Source organism: Odontesthes bonariensis, chromosome 2, assembly GCF_027942865.1.
Source record: "Odontesthes bonariensis isolate fOdoBon6 chromosome 2, fOdoBon6.hap1, whole genome shotgun sequence".
NCBI classification, from domain to species: domain Eukaryota; kingdom Metazoa; phylum Chordata; class Actinopteri; order Atheriniformes; family Atherinopsidae; genus Odontesthes; species Odontesthes bonariensis.
In genome coordinates this window covers 9,792,369-9,809,729 of record NC_134507.1, presented here as the reverse complement: position 1 = coordinate 9,809,729, position 17,361 = coordinate 9,792,369, and the positions used below count along the sequence as shown (strand labels likewise).

Here is a 17,361-nt window from a genome sequence, read left to right as displayed (position 1 = left end):
TATTCATCCCGCCTTTCTTGAAAATACGCTCATCCATTGGAGGACACGGAGAAAGGGGCGGTTCCTGGTAGCACAGGATTGGTTGTTCCGGGAGAAAAATATCTACAGTAAGTGGTTGTCACAAAAATAGAGAGAAAAAAAATGCCCAAAAAAACTACAACCCCCAGTTTTGAAGAACATTTGTGCGTTCGATATATGTTACAGAACTGTCCGTCAGGCCGTTTTACGGTGTTTTCTCCGTCCTCTGAAAAGTCTGCGGCGTTTGCCGGGCAATGTAAAAGTATAACCGCAACACACATTTATGCCAGATACCAGATACTCCCATTACATTTCCCTCCTACTCTGCGCCTGCTCTGTAACGCAGACGAAGCCTATATAGGTAGCTCATCAAAACCGGCCCGTGTTGAAAAGCGGTTGTACAGAAACGACGCCTGGCCTAGCATTAGCATCGAGCCAATCAAGTAGTAGCAACACGGACTCAACATGATTTGAAAGTGTGGATGTCACGGTCATATCGCGTGCCTTTACTCGACCAGCGTGGAAGTGGGAGACTTTATTTTGGAAAAGGAAAGAAGGAAATGGTCAACGGTGATTATAGAGGTGCGTTTATGTTAGCCCGCTAACGCTAACTAACTAGCAGTCTGGCTAACCGGAATTCCGGACCGGCTAGTCAGCAGACTGAAACGAGACAACAGCCAAGGTGGGTGGGGTTGAGAGCACATCAACTGTCACAGCAGCATCCATGTGTAATCTTAAAGTCCTTAATATTGTTTAATAGTTTACGTTCTCACTTGAAAGAATATCGCACCGTGAGATAAATTACTGCAAATATAACAGTTTTTAATATAAAAAAAGACTACCATTTTGGTTGTAGAAGATGCAATTGAACAAAAAAAGGGAACTTGTTTTTTTTTCAAAAGAAAATCTGCCTAGTTTTGAAATATTTATTTGGTCCAGATAAGTGTAAGATGAAATGACTGTGTCAGTACTTATTGGTCAAAGTAATATAAACTTTCACATCATACAGAAGAACTGACTATTGATTGACTTTATTCCGGTATTATTGTAAAGTAAAGTACTTTTTTTATTATTATTATGATGATCATCAACAAGAACTGTGATACTTGGTGTTCTATTTAGTCATGTTGTTAGGGATTTAATAGCTTTGCACAGGGGCAAAGCGCCATTGGGACACAGATCTCCCATTACTCTAAATACTTTTTATATTGTTAAGCCCACCTATGACGTGCAAAATAAGTTAATGTAAACTGCCATTGTTAATTCGGCTGTTACTGCTACTGCCATACAGCTGCTGCTTAGACTGAAACAAGTGGTTATGGTAAAAATGTGTGCTAGGGATATTAACCCTCAGTATTAGCTTGCTGTTTGAAATGCAGTTGGTGAAGGTATGATCCAATACTTGGCTCGCCGTTTTTTTCCTTTATTCAAGTTTTCCAGTTTGTTAAATCTTCTCCATTAGATTTAATGAATGATAGCCGATAGTTACTGGGCACACATGTTCAAGAAAAGGTCTCGCAATGAAAATGGCTCTGTACGTGCACCTGGCATAAGGGTTTTTCATGTAAAGTATGAAGGTAGTATTGGGAAAAGAAACTGAGCAGATGTCTCATTGGAAGTGGGTCATGCATATGTGCATCTAGAAATCCCAAGTTCCATAATGGGAACCTTTTTTTTTTTTTTTTTTTAATTCACTAAAAACACATCTATATCACACTTCTACTGAATAAGGTGTAGTCAATGACAACATTTCCACATCAAATTACGCTACATTGAGTTTTGTGATGCTGTAACAAAAAAACGAGTTTCCGAATGTCAGCTGTTCATAATGGGATTCGTGCACCTGCAGTGAAGAATGTAGGAAGGTCTAACTGTGTGGTTTTTGTGTTTGCGGCTATGGGGAAAAGGAAAAAAAAAACGCAGCTTTGCAGATCCTGAAGAAGCAGGTGCTCAGTTGTTTAGCTCCAAATATTACACTCGTGGTGAAGCTTAACAAACTACACCTGTTTTACATGTCTCAATACAATTGAGATTGATGATTTTTCTCTATACAAGTCTTGTTCCCCCGGTCTGCCTGTGAAGCGCCTGCTTTAAGTTTTGTATCGAGAAACCCCAAATGACTCGAGATGAAAGCAGCCAGCATCACTAACCCAGTGGTGAACGCAATTTTGACATGTGCTGTGTACTCTAGTGTGACGGAGCCAATAATGCCACCATTGTTTCCGTAAGATACTTTCTAATTGCCAATGCTCTTAGAGGATGATGATGCTTGAAACTGCTGCATCTGAATCACTCACCATATAATCTCAGCACCACGAGCACCGGTCGGATGTCCCTTCAATGCGCAGCAAACGTAACTTCACTGGAGTCGTGTCCTTGTGTTGCCATAAGTTCAGTAAACATTCCCAAAGGAGTGCTAATCTATCTAAAAATCAGCGAGTGGCAGAAAGGGTGCACTGTTTTTTTGTTGTTTTTAAAGTGTAGCTTGAATCTTTACAGATGTGTGTAAAGTGAACAAGCAGATGGATGATTGGTATATAATACAGATAGCATTATCCAAGCTATTTTTCAACTGTTGCAGCTATATTTTAAAAGTTTCTGTTGATGATATATGCACTGATCTTATGAAGAGAAAAAACTCACTAAAATAAATGAATCAGTGGGACACGGGAGCACGTCCCAATGGGGCCCCCAAAAGTCCTCATCCTTACCAAATATCAAAGTACCAAGCTTCTTTTTTCATTAACCACTCTGTTTTTTGAATGAAAGGACTAAATATTCACAGACGAGAAATCCTTTCTTTTATAAAACGTCTGGTGCCATTGTTCAAAGCGAACCTGCCGGCTTTTTGTTTTTGATCTTTTGTAGTTTTGTGAGGCTGTGTAACGTGCACTCAAACAAACCACTTAAAGTTGTTGTACACTCGGTGATATTCTGAAGAGACGCTGTCATCGCTGAGAGTACTTTCAGTTTGACTTGCTCTTGTTTTGTGCTCCATCTCCCAGTGTAGGATCGAGTGAACTTGAAGTCATGGACGGCGCCTGTGAAGCCGCCTCAGACCGAATTTTGCTGGAACCATACAAGTACTTGTTGCAACTGCCAGGTGAGTCCTCTTTGCTCTCTGTGGCTGCAGGGTTTGGGAAGATGTGGAGAAGCTTATACGTGCTTATAAGTACTCCACAGCGGTGGACACCATTTTGGTGTTTTGCAAGTTTGACTCTTTGCAAGAAGAGGAAAAGACTTCAATAATGAGGACCTTTGTCCTTGGATCTACAAGATTTCAGAGAACATTCCCCCGTAGAGTGTTCAGTTCCTCCACGACTTTGTTTTTCCAAAACGGACATAAAAACGTTGTCAAATCTGTGTGTTCAAATCATAATGATACATTACTTAAAGGGATAGTTCGCCTCTTTTGACATGAAGCTGTATGACATCCCGTATTAGCAATATAATTTATGAACATTGACTTACCCCCCGCTGCGTCCTGTGAGCCGAGTTCCAGCCTCGTTTTGGCGTCCACGAAGGTAGTCCGGCTAGTTGGCTGGGGCTAGAAAAATAAAGCGTCTTGCTTCTCAAAACAATATGCTAGGGCCCGACCGATATGGTTTTTTCAGGGCCGATACCGATAATTATGGAAATGGGAGGCCGATAACCGATATGTGCAACCGATAAATAGAAACATTATTCATGATAAATTAAAAATAGCACACACTGACACAAACTTTCATATCCATTAAGTCTTTTTAATTGTAAAAATGAAAAGTGCATGGAGCTGCCAGCAGCATTTGTAAAATAAAGCCAAACATAACTTAGAATAAAACGGGAAATAAAATAATAATATAAATACATAATTATCAATAAAAAAATAAATCACTCCCTGCTATGAGAATACTTGAATATATGCTATTTTTATATTAAGAAGTAATAGAAAATGACTGAGAACTAAAAATCAAGTGTAGGGAGCTGCTTATAGCATTTCTAAACAGTAAAATAAACATAAACATCCCTGTACAACTTTACAATGAACCATCTGAGTCGCGTCGCGTACGGCTTCATGAAGTTGTTTACCTAACACCATGGTTGTTAGCGCAAGCCTGCTAGCTACTTGGTGGTGGTGTGACAGCCGGTCTGGCTACCTGTAACAAGATGTTACTCCAGATGTTTGAAACGCATCGACTGGCCAAAACCTAATTTTTTTTAAAGTTAATTAAGAGGGACATTACGACCAATCACCGTTGGTTCTAACGTGCTGGGTAACCAGTTGTTACGGAACGAGATGGGCTCTCACACCGGCAGGCTACCAAGTAGCTAGCAGGCTTGCACTAACAAACGGTTAGTCTCAGTAACAAACACAAACAGGTTTTATTTGGTCTTCATTGACCATGGCTTTCACCAGTCCACCTTTCGTGTAGAACTACAGACACGTTCACGTTTCCATGTGGGGGTTTAAAAATGACTGTACACTATGCGGAGACTGCTTTATGGACAACCGTTTCAGTGAGGAGTATTCGCCGTCATTCTGGTTATCCTTACGTGAGCTAAAGGTTTGCGTCGTTACACAGATCAAATGGACCATTTTCACTAGTTGTATACACTAATAAAGACGTTGTGGTGCCGTGCTTTTGCAACGTTGGTGTGTTTGTGACTTATTGCTGGGGATAAGGCTTCGTATATGCTTACCTTGAAGGGAGTTTGTTCTCTCTGCTTCAAGTAGTACTGCCACCACCGCGGCCCCACTTGCACCCGCGCCGCAGCCGCCTTGAAACCGCTCACAGCGTTCAGTAGCCACCCCGCCCCCAACTTGTGCCACGTCCGCCTTGAAACCGTTCGCAGCCTTGCGTGTTGATTGGTTGTATTCCGTGTGCCAAACAAATCAGATGCTGTGACGGGCGGGGCAATGCTCATGAACTCAAAGTGGCGAGAGCAGAAGACGCGTTCAGATCGAAACGGCTGCAAAATTGGTTGTGAAAATTATATAAACTTATCGGTGGAAATTTATGGAAAGTATGGCCGATGCCGATATCCCCAAAATGCTAAATATCGGCCCGATATATCGGTGGGGCCGATAATCGGTCGGGCCTTACAATATGCGTTCAAAAGAGTAATACATTTGCAGCACAAAATCGTTGTGCATGAAAAAGTCAGACCTCACATCGCTTGGTGCTATTTTTGCCTCCCTTGATATCAATGCATACAGCCACCTAGCGATAGCCGCACCTGTTACGGTGTTTGCTGCTCGGAAGCAGGGGAGTGCTCGGTCTGCTCTTCGGTCTGCACAGTTTACATTGGACGCATTGATATCAAGGGAGGCAAAAATAGCGCCAAGCGATTGTGAGGTCTGACAAATGTATTACTCTTTTGAACGCATATTGTTTTGAGAGCAAAACGCTTTATTTTTCAAGCCCCAGCCAACTAGCCGGACTACCTTCGTGGACGCCAAAACTCAGCTGGAACTCGGCTCACAGGACGCAGCAGGGGGTAAGTCAATGTTCATAAATGATGTTGCTAATATGGAATGTCATACAGCTTCATATCAAAAGAGACGAACTATCCCTTTAAATCAGTTTAGCTTCTTGCAAAATGGAGCAAAATGCATTTTGATGAGTCTGTTTTTTTTTCCTACTGCTCTGGAGAAAATCAACTTCTAATGTGGAAGTATCTGTCATGCCTGAGTAAAGCCAAAAAGTCTCAGATCGGTCACGATGGTTTCATGCACAGTTGGGTCGTGCTGCGTTCACGGCTCGACGTGGCCATTTAACTACACCACCACCCTTGTTATAGTATGCAGAAACATTGAATGAAGTATGTCGCAACACTGTGGACTGTTTTGGAGGAAGAAATACATTCAAGATATTTAGCTTCCTCTGTATTCCTCTTTGGCAGATCATCACGCATGTCAGTGTAGCTGAATTCACTGGACAGACATTGTCCCTCAGTTAGTTGAGTTGTGATTTTTGTCACGTGATGCTGTGGTTATGGAATCGGGTCTTTCTTGGAGCCGAGCATATTTTTGGAAACGCTTCAAGCGACTGCGAGTTGACACGTAGCCCTAATAGGCTGATTATCAGTCCCAATTTCCCAATTACAAGTGAAACAAAAAATTGGGAATTCAGCTGTGTTAATATACACTTACACATTTTCCAAAAAGATGCCAAGAGATGGATTTTTCGCGTATGTGCAGAGCACCTGTGCTGTGAAATAACCACTCAATGATGCAGCAAATTATTGTAGGTAAAACTGAACTGCAGATCATGCGCCAGATTAACGCACCGCTACTGTTTATGTGTTGGTTAACGCTAATGCAGCGGTTCACGCTAGTGTCGTGCTGAAAGTAACATGTACACGTTACAAGACTGACTGAAAAGCACCAGGAGTTTAATTCACAAATGACACGAACACTCTTTACATTTTTTGAGAAATGTCCAGTGTTTTTGTCACAGTTTGCTCATCGAGGCCTGTGTGTGAGGAGGCTACATTTAAAGAAATTAATTCTACATTAAATTTGAAAGTCAAAGCTGTCAGCAGGGTGCGTATGTGTGTGAGATTTAATAACTGCTGCCCAAATGGCACGGTCTGAACCTTACTTACTGGCTTGCTCAACAATTCTCCCCCCCCTCCCCCCAAAGGTTATCGCTGTTTAGCCTGCGGCTGTGAGCAAACAGTGGAAACTGCTTTGCACGAGAGTTCAACAGAATTTTTTAAAAAAAAGTTCTAAAGCTCGTGTTTACATCCTAGTGTTCCTGTCGGGTAAAGACTCCGATGGACTTCTGTTATGGGTTTAAAGGTTGAGTCTAACTCAGATCTTCAAGTTAACGTTTTTGATAAGAAGCAAGTTCAGTTCAAATATAGTCAGGAGTGTCGGAGGCTGATGGTTTTTTGTGGGTTTCTATATCTACAGCTCTCTATAACTGCAGCAATAAGGGCAAGTCCATTGTCACACTCATCTAAAGAGTATAGGATTAAAGTCCTTAAAACCTAAGTAGTACAACTCTGTGTTCTAATGCAGATTTAACTGTGTTCAAACGGTACATTCTTATTTTGTTCTCTCCGCAGGAAAGCAAGTGAGGACAAAACTTGCCCAAGCATTTAACCACTGGCTCAATGTTCCAGAAGACAAACTGCAGGTGAGAAACTTTCCCATTTCAAGCCTCTTAGCATTCAAGTCGTCTGGTGTTTACTGCTGCAGAAGGCTCCAAGGTGGTGAGGAGATGCCGAACCTCATGCTAAAGAGCGTCCACGATCTGACAAAGGAGGTTGTTTATGCATTAGCAGATTAAAAGGAATGATAAAAACAAGCTCCCCCTCGTGGAGATGCACTTGATTTGTCTTTAACATTGTAGAGAGGAGGAGGACCACAAATTGATGTCGGTAATTAACTGCAACAACTGCTGTTTGACCCCCAGGAAGAATGTTGAGGCACGTCAACAGGATATCATGTTTACTGTATGCCAGCATTTCATGGTAAAATGCGCTGAAGTCTCACGAAGTAGCTGTTTTAAAGTCCATTACAGTTCAAACTCTTTGAAATGAAAATGCGTAGTAAATGGTACGGACGTTTGACACTCGAGGATTGTTGATGTATTTCAGACGCATCGCACACTCATTCATCTTCAGAGGGAGACCGCTGCTCGTTGTGCTCCTGATCAACTCTGAGAGAAAAGTATTGGCACGAGTGGAGCGACACACAGCAGCTCAGGCCAGCCTGCAGCTCCGCTCAACGGTTACAGTGTTGTAACATAGTCTGGCATGTGGCTGATTAGCCTGCAACAGACATACCGAAGCCCAAACAGGAGGCTTATTGTTTTTGCTCTGTTAAATTGGTTTCAAATTGGCCATTCGGGATTTGTTGGAGCGCTCCGACTATTGACGTTATTGCACTGATAGTACGAACATTGTTGTTACTCGGTAAAGGTCTTGTATGCCGTGACAAAGATATTGACTCATGTAATCTTTGCTTTCAGATTCTACAATCTTTACATGGTGCGGAATGCTCAGTGCTGAGCCTGTCAGGTCTCATTTTGTTTGCACTTCAACAGTTCTCCTTTTGTCCTGAATGTTTCATACGGACTCCCCAAGTGGAGTAACAGTCCTGCAGCAAAGCTCCGAGGTCACACGCTTGTCTCCTGTGGTCATTTTATTATCCGTTCGACAAAGAAAAGTCTTCCCTTCTTCTGCTGCCTTTTTTCCAGATAGAAAAAAAATGGGTTCATATGTGTGACGGAGTAATAAAGCTGGAATTATCAGTCAGTCCAGTCCTGTCAGCCCCTCCCCTACAACATTTTTATCACAGCCCTCTATTGCTGTGGGTTGTTCAAATGAATTAATTCAGATTGCAAAATTAACTAAAGGAGCGACTTCACATTCAGAACTGACATTCTCGATTATTTTCACGTTGGAGGGTTTTGTTGGGTCTTGATTGAAGTGCTGACATTTTCTGTTCAAGAGCTCACGTTCTCCCTGAAGCTGAAGTGACATTTTACTTCAGTGTTCTGAGCTTGATCAGTTGCCCGTGGCCTACATTCACATGCAGATTGTCTCCAAATCAGCCGGCGATCTCCCGTTAATGGCGGTTGAGACAGAACCTCGCTGTTGTGGTGCAGCTCGTAGTTGAGGTTTGAATCCGTGTAGCAGCTCTGCAAACTCCCGCTGAACCCGTCACGCAGACGGAGCGCGCTCCCCATCGTCATCATTAGCACACTACTGCCCAGGAGCCGCCGCCGCCATGGAAACACCCGTGCCTTCAGATAGACGGAGGCAGCGACAGTGGCGCTCTCACTCATTCGGCAGTGTTTTTTTTATTTTTTATATCAGATCTCATGTGCTTTAAACACGGCAAATAGCTGCAGCGCATTCAAATGAGAGCACCTGCACCCCCTGAGGGAGGTCTCAGTGGAAGTGACTGCTGTTCTCAAACAGAGACCGATTAAAACACCAAAGCTCATTGACCTTTCAGAGGTTTGACAGCAACATTTATTGATGATGTCATTAAAACCACCGAACAGAAGTAATGCGTCTTGTCTGTTGTCTTGTTGTCCAAAATCATCCGGTGCCCACACTGTCCCTTTCACATGGATGTTTCCTTACTGAGAGGACCTTAGTTGACTTACTAAGCTGATACCCAGCACTGCGAGACTGCTCAGTATGATCTCCGTTGCTATGGTTATTAGTATAGATGGATGACAAAAATCTACCCTGGGTATGTTGAGCTTGCTTCGTGGTGCATGTCAGTCTAAATAATTGATGACAGCAATAAACAATAAGCTGGCATAGTAACCATGTTGTTTACTTAATGAAAAATGTCCTCTGCGCCTTTTTCCCTGACTGTTAATGTTTTATATCTTCTACAGAATCGTTGTGTTGACAGTTAATTAGCTCCATATCTATAGTGTGGAAGTTTGTCTTTTGACTTCAGCATCAGGGCACTGCTGCCATTTTCAGTTCAACTGCAGATGAGGGTGAAAAAAAAAGAATTGATCCCAGAAGAGGATGACGCCGTCTTGAAAACGGATACTTTTGACTCGTTTAGCCTTTAAAATACTCCAGCTGATGTTGCTCCAAAAATGGTGTCAAGGCTCGTGGAGATGAGAAGAAATCTTGCATATGAAATCTTGCCTGGACTGTACTCTTGTTCCATTAACCCGACGGGGACTTGCAGTTTGTAAAAGTGACATATGCTGGATGTGTGTGCTCACTGCAGCTTCAGCCACGACGCTGTCTTGAAAGTGTCTCACTGATGCTGCAGGGCGAGCAAGTGTCTGGACCCTGCCGAAGGAAAGGTTGTGTTTGGCGGATAAACTGCTCAACTGACCCAGCCTTGGCCCTCTGCCTGACCCACTGAGTCTCTCTTTGTGCTCTCGGGCCCCCGCACAAACCGCTTTCATCCCCAGGCCACACCACTTGTCTTTTAGATCAGCAGAGGGCTGCAGCCAGCAGCACAGCCAACTCAGGACAGCAGACACCTGATGGCAACCTCGACTATTCTGTGCTGCATGTTGACGTGGAACAGAAGGTGTCTCCTGGTGGACAAAAGACAGTTTACATACTGTTCTTGTAAATGCTGGATAAAAGCAGTTCCTTTTTTTTTAATATATATATCTGTAGCAGGCGCTGCTCTGCCTCCTGTTTGTGTGAGAGTCTCAATGAACAGCCTTTCACTCACCCCAGCAGTGCAGCGGTGTTATTTGATGGAGGGTGGTGCTGCATTAAAGCTGTTGGAGCTCGTCAGTACACCTGTCAGAAATGGCTAAAGTGAACTGCTCGGTATTCGTAGCTCCATCTTTAGAGAAAGTGAAAGTGCACTCAGCCCTGCAGTGCACTTGGATTGCTTTACCGTGTGACCACACTACTACAAACTCATCGAGCCACGGGTTCTCTGTCGGGTACAACATCCAAGCGGACCAGAGCAGCTCTATCGGACTCAGAATTTGCTCCACTATGGAGCGCATGTTTGCTGAGCTCTTAAAAACTCTGACTAATTGCTTGCTTTGTTTGAGCAACAACTGTTTTGTCCCTTAAGGAGAGCTGCTGCTGGTGAGGCAGCTCAGAATGTAGACATGGCACCCTCTGCTGTAAACGCGCTGAATAAGAACTTCTATGAACGCGTTACTGTCTCTTTAAGTAGTCAAAATATTGGGAAACAAAGTGTTTTTTTTTTAAAGACATATTTCCTCTAACTGTATTTACTTTCAGCTGCAATCTTTTAAAACTGCTCAAGTAATTCCAATATGATGAGTGAATAAAGACACATTTTTAAACCTTTTTTAGGTGATCACTGAGGTGACAGAGATGCTGCACAATGCCAGCTTGCTGATAGACGACATTGAGGACAGCTCCAAGCTGCGCCGTGGCTTCCCCGTGGCGCACAGCATCTATGGCATCCCCTCGGTCATCAACTCCGCAAACTACGTCTACTTCTTGGGTTTGGAGAAGGTGCTGACCCTGGATTGCCCCGAGGCTGTCCGAGTATTTACCCGCCAGCTGCTGGAGCTGCACCGCGGGCAGGGCCTGGACATCCACTGGAGAGACACCTACACGTGTCCCACTGAGGAGGAGTACCGCAACATGGTGCTGCAGAAGACGGGGGGCCTCTTCGGCCTGGCCGTGGGCCTGATGCAGCTCTTCTCCGACTGGAAACAGGACCTGAAGCCCCTCCTGGACACGCTGGGCCTCTTTTTCCAGATCCGCGACGACTACGCCAACCTGAGCTCCCGCGAGTACAGCGAGAACAAGAGTTTCTGCGAGGACCTGACCGAGGGCAAGTTCTCCTTCCCCACCATTCACGCCATCTGGTCCCGCCCAGAGAGCACCCAGGTGCAGAACATTCTGAGGCAGCGCACCGAGAACATGGACATCAAACGGTACTGTGTGGACTACCTGGAGAAGATAGGCTCGTTTGCCTACACCCGGCAGACACTGCGGGATCTGGAGGTGGAGGCCTACCGGCTCATTCAGGAGTTTGGGGGAAACCCTCAACTGGAGAGCCTGGTCAAACATCTCAGCAAGATGCATCACGAGGCTGAAGCCACAGCAGAGTCCACCAGTGAGGCCCGCTCCAGCCAAAACTACTAATCTCCCACTGCTACGCGATTCTCGCGCTGATGTAGACACGCACATTCCAGAACAGCTGAACTGATGGCGCTACGTCAGAATCAGAAACGCTGAGAGACAGCACAGCAGCCCCAAATGTTGCCTTTCTTTTTCGTGTTCCAGACCGCATCCTCAAGTGTTGCTGAACAGCACGCACTGGTCGTTTTTTTTTTGTATCTGAAGCACGGTGGTGCTCTCAGGAGAAGAAATGAATCTTTTTAGCTTTGATTTTTCGAATAAATGAAACCGAAAAAAGCCTGAAAGCTCTCCTTTTGATCTGCACAGCATAAAAATGCATTTTCATCTGTTTCAATTAATTATGAGTGAGTGTTTTTTTTTCTTCTTTCCTTTTCTAAAGAAATTAAAAAGGTATGTGTGTGTGGAGCGTGGGAAGATTTGAGGATCTTCACTCAGTAAGTCACCAGAGTGCCAATGCTGTAGATGGACCTTTGTAACAGTCTGACTGTTATGCAACACGCCGGCTTGTATGTGCAGTAAACTGTTGATGCGTTTGCAATGTCATTACAAAGCAGTTCACAATCAATACAGGTTTTCACGTCTCTAATATATCTATTAGTGTGATGATCATGTTTATTTATAGAAACTGGTGCGGTTTAAGATCTGGTTTGCATTTATTGAATAAAAGATCAACTCATCTCTGAATCTTTTTGTTGTTGTTGTTGAACAGCACCATCTACTGACGACTCACGTGCACTGCAAAAAAACTGTTTATTCTGTGACTTCCTGCCTCCCTCAGTCTTAAAGCGGATCTGATGTCTTATCTAGAATCACACACTGATTGATTTGATTTTCTTTGTAACAATGACCCAACGCCTCGTGTAACACAAAGCCATTACTATCCATCCACAGGAAATGTAACACCGGGACCTATTGTGTTGCACTGAGCCCGTGTTCACTCTGTCCTGTGTGGCCAGCCAGCTTATCCGAGTTCATACAGAGAGGTTAAGGTCTTTAGAGACCTTAACTGAACACAGCCAGGGAGGTGCTTTGCTGGAAGACTGTTGAGAAATGCTTGGCACTACATGAGGCTATCCGTCCCAGACAGCTCCGTTGACTCACTAAAGCTCCCGCTCTTGACAGCTGCAATTCATTTAATTATGTGTCTTTTTGGATTGAATTGTGCCTGCTGGAAATGCATCTATTCATCAAAATGTCAAGTTCTCCTAAACCAATTTGGGGGGGGTGGCTCTCCTCTGCTAATTTCCCTCTCCGAGCAGCCAGCGAGTGTGAGAAAATGTGATGCAAATGCGTTTCTGATTTGATAAACAGCAGAGGCGCGCGGCGTGGCTTTCGCAGCGCCGACTTTAAGGCCATCACAGCAATCAAAGCGTCTCGCGGCTTTCATTTCTTCTCTCTAGGTTGACGAGATTGATTTTCTTCACCCCACAGTGTCTAGAGTTTGTGTTGGAGAGCGAAGCAGAGTGAGCTTTTGTGTGAAGAGCAGCGCGGCTCGCTCACCGTCTCCCTCATCCTCCGCGCGCGTTACATTATTTATCACCGAGCTTTGTGTTGCTCGGTAGCTTTCCAGTGGATATTTAATAAACGCTCAAAATAAAAAGTGAAAACCTTGTTAGAGAGATTGCAATTGGTGGACGTGCTGCTGCGCTTGTGCTCCTTTCTCGGTTTCTATGGCGCTTCTGCTGAAATGAGATCTTACTTTTTAACTTTTCATGGCGCTGGTTTCTCAGGTGCACTTAACGCACATTTACCCCCTCCGAGCTGCTCCACTACACTTCCCGGCTTGGCTTTTTATTACTTTAACACCGAGCGAACACTTCGAGAAAACCTACATGACAGCTGAATGCTTTCAATGCGACTAAGAAATAAAAAGAGACGTGGCTGGATGAAAGATGATTTAAAGGTCGGAACTATTAGTTTACAACCCGCGTTGTAACTGTGCCGCTGCGTCCAGTGATGGCTGAAAGCGATGCAACTTCTGCAACAACTTGATACTTGTTGGGGGACTATTTTCAGCTGCAGACTGGGCAGCTGTGAGTGACAATAACAGCAAAAAAAAAAAAAAAAAAAAGATAAACCCACAATGCCCGGGTTGGTACACGGTAATGAATAAATATGTCAGAGGACAAAAGTGTGTCACACTCTCGTCAACGTCCAGGACAACACTGCGACACAGAAAATCCTTGTAAAATGGGATCGGATTGGCCTTTTTCGTGGCATTTGTTGAAAAGTGGCAATTGAGCCATTGTCAGCAGACCCATCCTTAGATTTCCCTTGACACAGGGACTTCACCAAAGACCAAAAAAAAAAAAAAAGCTTTTTTCAGCTTAAAATATTAATGTAAGCGTGGTCTATCATATTGATGTCGCTGCTTCCAGAGCAACACATGTTCTCATGCATTATTCTGCCCGCACTCAGCGGTTTGCAGAAACCTCACTGCGTCTCCGTGTCCTGTCGGGGATAGAGAGGGAACCAACCAAAGGAAAGCAACAACTTTTTCCTTCACCTACGATTACTGTAGAAAGGAGAGAGCTTAAAATTGCCTTTTGTTGTTCATTTCATCTCTTTGGCTCTGAGGCTAGTTTGGATTTTTTCCCCTGGCTTACAAACAGGGTAATGGGAGTTTTTAGAAGCTGTAGTGCTGTCCTGGCAGGGGAGATCTAACGAAAGACTCAATGTTGGGAATGAACATCTGGATATTGTGGTTTCTGCTGCATTGGCTTGTCTTTTCATCCAGTCCATCTCTTGCAATGCTAATTCGCTGTTATCAAGCCCCTAAAAACACAGATATGTGCTGCTAAAAATTGTACAATTTAAAGTTCACACCTTTTCAAATATCTACTAACTGGGGCTCCATCTCCTCTATGCTATGGCCAGTTCTAATACTGGGGTGATCCAGCTGTACATGTTTAAGCCACGAGAGCCGTTCTCAAGAAAAAGGGAGCTAAATTGCGCCAGCTTGCCCAATTCAGTGGCTGATGGGCATGCCCATTAGCATTGGCTGTGTGTCTGGGACAATGACATTGTAAAACATTATCATCCACATCATTAACAAGTGTTTTTCTTTTCTTTCTCAGCAGGTATCCCTGGCCTGGCTTCATGGTGCTTGTTGACCCCTCTTTCCCATCTTCTCAACCCCCAACAGGTTGAGGCAAATGGCCTCCTTTCCTGGAGATTTCTCCCTATTAGACACGGAGTTCTTCTCCCCACTGTCCCCTTGTGCACACTCAGGACTCTGTTGGTTTCTTTAGAGAGACAACTTTTTATGAATTGGCATGATATGAACTGGCTTAATTGGGATTTTACAGAATTTGATTTGACTGGTTTCTAATTAATTGGACTGCTTTGAAGTGCTGACGTGACATGGCAGTCTACAATTAGTGTCAAAACAGATTTGTTTTTAAGTCATATCTATGAAACAGCAACTTAAAAATGAAGACTGCAGACCTGCATCGTCTCTAAATAAATTCCAGACACTTCATGCTGTAGTTTAACATCTTTGTGTCAGACACAAAACACTTGCAGAATGGGAATTCGTGCCACCGCAGCGATCAACAGAAACGCAGCGGGTCTCACATCTCCACCTAGCTTGTGCTCACATCCACACTTCACTCTTCATCCTTTTCATTCCTCACAGCGCCTCCCCACTAAAGGTCAGGATTGGTTCCTCCAGTACTCTATGTGGAACGAACGCAGGGTCTAACCTTGCCTTTCAGAGACTGTGGGAGCTGATTTCTCACAAATGTCCTGTCACACATGAAACATTTCTTAAGGACACATCAACAAGGTGAAAAACTTGATCTTCGTGTGTAAGGGAACTGAGCGAACGATTCTCTTTCAGATGAGTGCATCTGCAGACAGAGTGTCACCATCCGTTAAGTCAAATGAAAGACCGCTGGAGCTTATTTCCGATCCTCTGTGGACAGAGCGAGTGTCAGTAATGGTCCGATAACAACGGAGCTCATCATCTTTCAGTGAATCTGCCATGTTACTGCAGCAGAGGTGAAGTGGGCTGATGAAACTCAGGACTGCCGTCACTTTATCAAAGTGTGTAATTATACGTACTGTCCGACGGCCGACCGTCCACCAAGTGTGTCATCAAACCCATCCACAGTGTCACTCATTTCACAGCTGAGTTCCGCAAATGTTTGCAGCAATAACCCCACCGGGCTGACACGCCGTAGCTGCAGTGGCAATGAGACGGTGAGCTGTGGGAGCCATTTCAAATTGGGAAATGAGAAACGTTGTGCATTTGGGCACCGCTTTGCGTCTAATAATATCACATGGAGTCCTGTGAATCAGTCAGTCAGAAATGCTGGTTTTGGATGCCGAGTGTCATTAATAAATAAATGATTTCCTCCTCGACTTAGTGGGCGCAGAGGAGGAAGAGCAGGGGGCTGCTGGAGAGGAGCAGGTTGACTGACAGCCATGTGTAATGCTCTGCGAGGAGAATCTGGAGTCGTCTGAATGAGGAAGCAGATGCTGAGCACTCCACAGACTGTAAGCCGCTCTTATATCTGGGAAGGCTGTACCGGATCTGAGGCGAGGCGTCATCTCCGGCACCAACACTGAAATTGCATGAGTTTAATTCATTCCGAATGTGCTGCGTGTCACACAGGCATTTACACATCACGTTTCACATGGATTCACTACTGCCAAATAGTAGGATCGCAGTAAAAGTGGCTTCAATAGCTGATTCTAAATCAACAAACAGCACGTCTGCCGGAGTCTCAAAAATAATGTCGCCAAGTGAAGTCGTCGCCTTGTGCGGTTCAGTGGAGAGCAAAACGGATTCACCCCCCCCCCCCAATCAAGGAAATAACACTCAAATCAAATTTACAACATCGACACATTCTTCAGATTGAAGTAGATGAGTTTTGGAAAGAGACGAGACTCTACATGAAAAGGATCTTATAAATACAATTAACTCCAGCGCACGTGCTCCCGGTTTTTTCTAAGATCGGTGCTCTTTCACTGGAAAATCAGAATAGCTTGAAAGCAGTTTGAGGAACTGCACTCAGGAAATATTACACATGAGCCCGAGGACATGGACAATTCAAAATAAGTGGGGTGCATTATCGTCAAACATAGGGACGAATCAGACTCTGGGTCAGTGGGGTTAGATCCTTTCACTGGGCCTCGTTTTATCTTCTCCAGTTCTGCTTCTTTAGTTTTTGGAGAATGTAGCTTTGGGAGTGACTTCATGTTCACGTATTGATCTCTCAAAGATCAAAAGAATTCTTGAGTGGTGTTCTCCCTTTGAAATTTCATTCCACACCATCCTACTCTTACTTATGTCAATATACGACCCCCCCAATCCAACTATGATGAAGTCTTACATCCTTGAAACACATCAACTATTAGATTCAGTGTCAGGAATAACCTAAACAAAAAACTTTTATTTTTATTTTTTAAATTTGATGAACTGGTTGGATTGTTATGTATGACGGAGCAGAGCAAGAATAATGGAGTCAGGTGATTTGGAGCTTGTCAGTGAATGACAAAATAACCATAATGCTCATCAAAGTTGAGACAAGTTCAATAACTTCACAATCTTAAGAGGCTTTCTCACAGAAAATGATCATCTTCCAGGCTACTCTCCATTCACAAAGAAGGCTGAAGGCCTGAAAAAAAAATGGCGCGTTTATCTACGAGGGGGAGTGGAGCAGATGCGGATGCGACTTTGTCATAATGCGGCTGACTGAGCGAGTGGAGGTGAAAGGATGAGATTGCGGGAGAGGAATGTCAGCCTCGCTGTCGAGGTAATTGCGGAAGCAG

The 17,361-nt window shown here is 44.0% G+C and overlaps 1 protein-coding gene across 4 annotated transcripts; it reads left to right on the top strand.

Annotated features, from left to right (window-relative positions):
* Positions 1–325: 325 nt before the first annotated feature.
* Positions 326–12,267, top strand: ggps1 (geranylgeranyl diphosphate synthase 1). Of its 4 annotated transcripts, none has more exons than XM_075476402.1 (4): positions 326–600; positions 3,029–3,121; positions 7,072–7,142; positions 10,783–12,267. In XM_075476402.1, exons 1-4 carry the CDS (start codon positions 501–503, stop codon positions 11,584–11,586), a joined length of 1,068 nt encoding a protein of 355 aa, XP_075332517.1. In that variant the 5' UTR covers positions 326–500; the 3' UTR covers positions 11,587–12,267. The 4 variants fall into 4 exon arrangements, with proteins under 4 accessions (XP_075332517.1, XP_075332544.1, XP_075332535.1 ...); XM_075476429.1 differs by having other exon boundaries at positions 3,024–3,121; XM_075476420.1 differs by having other exon boundaries at positions 326–700.
* Positions 12,268–17,361: the final 5,094 nt, after the last annotated feature.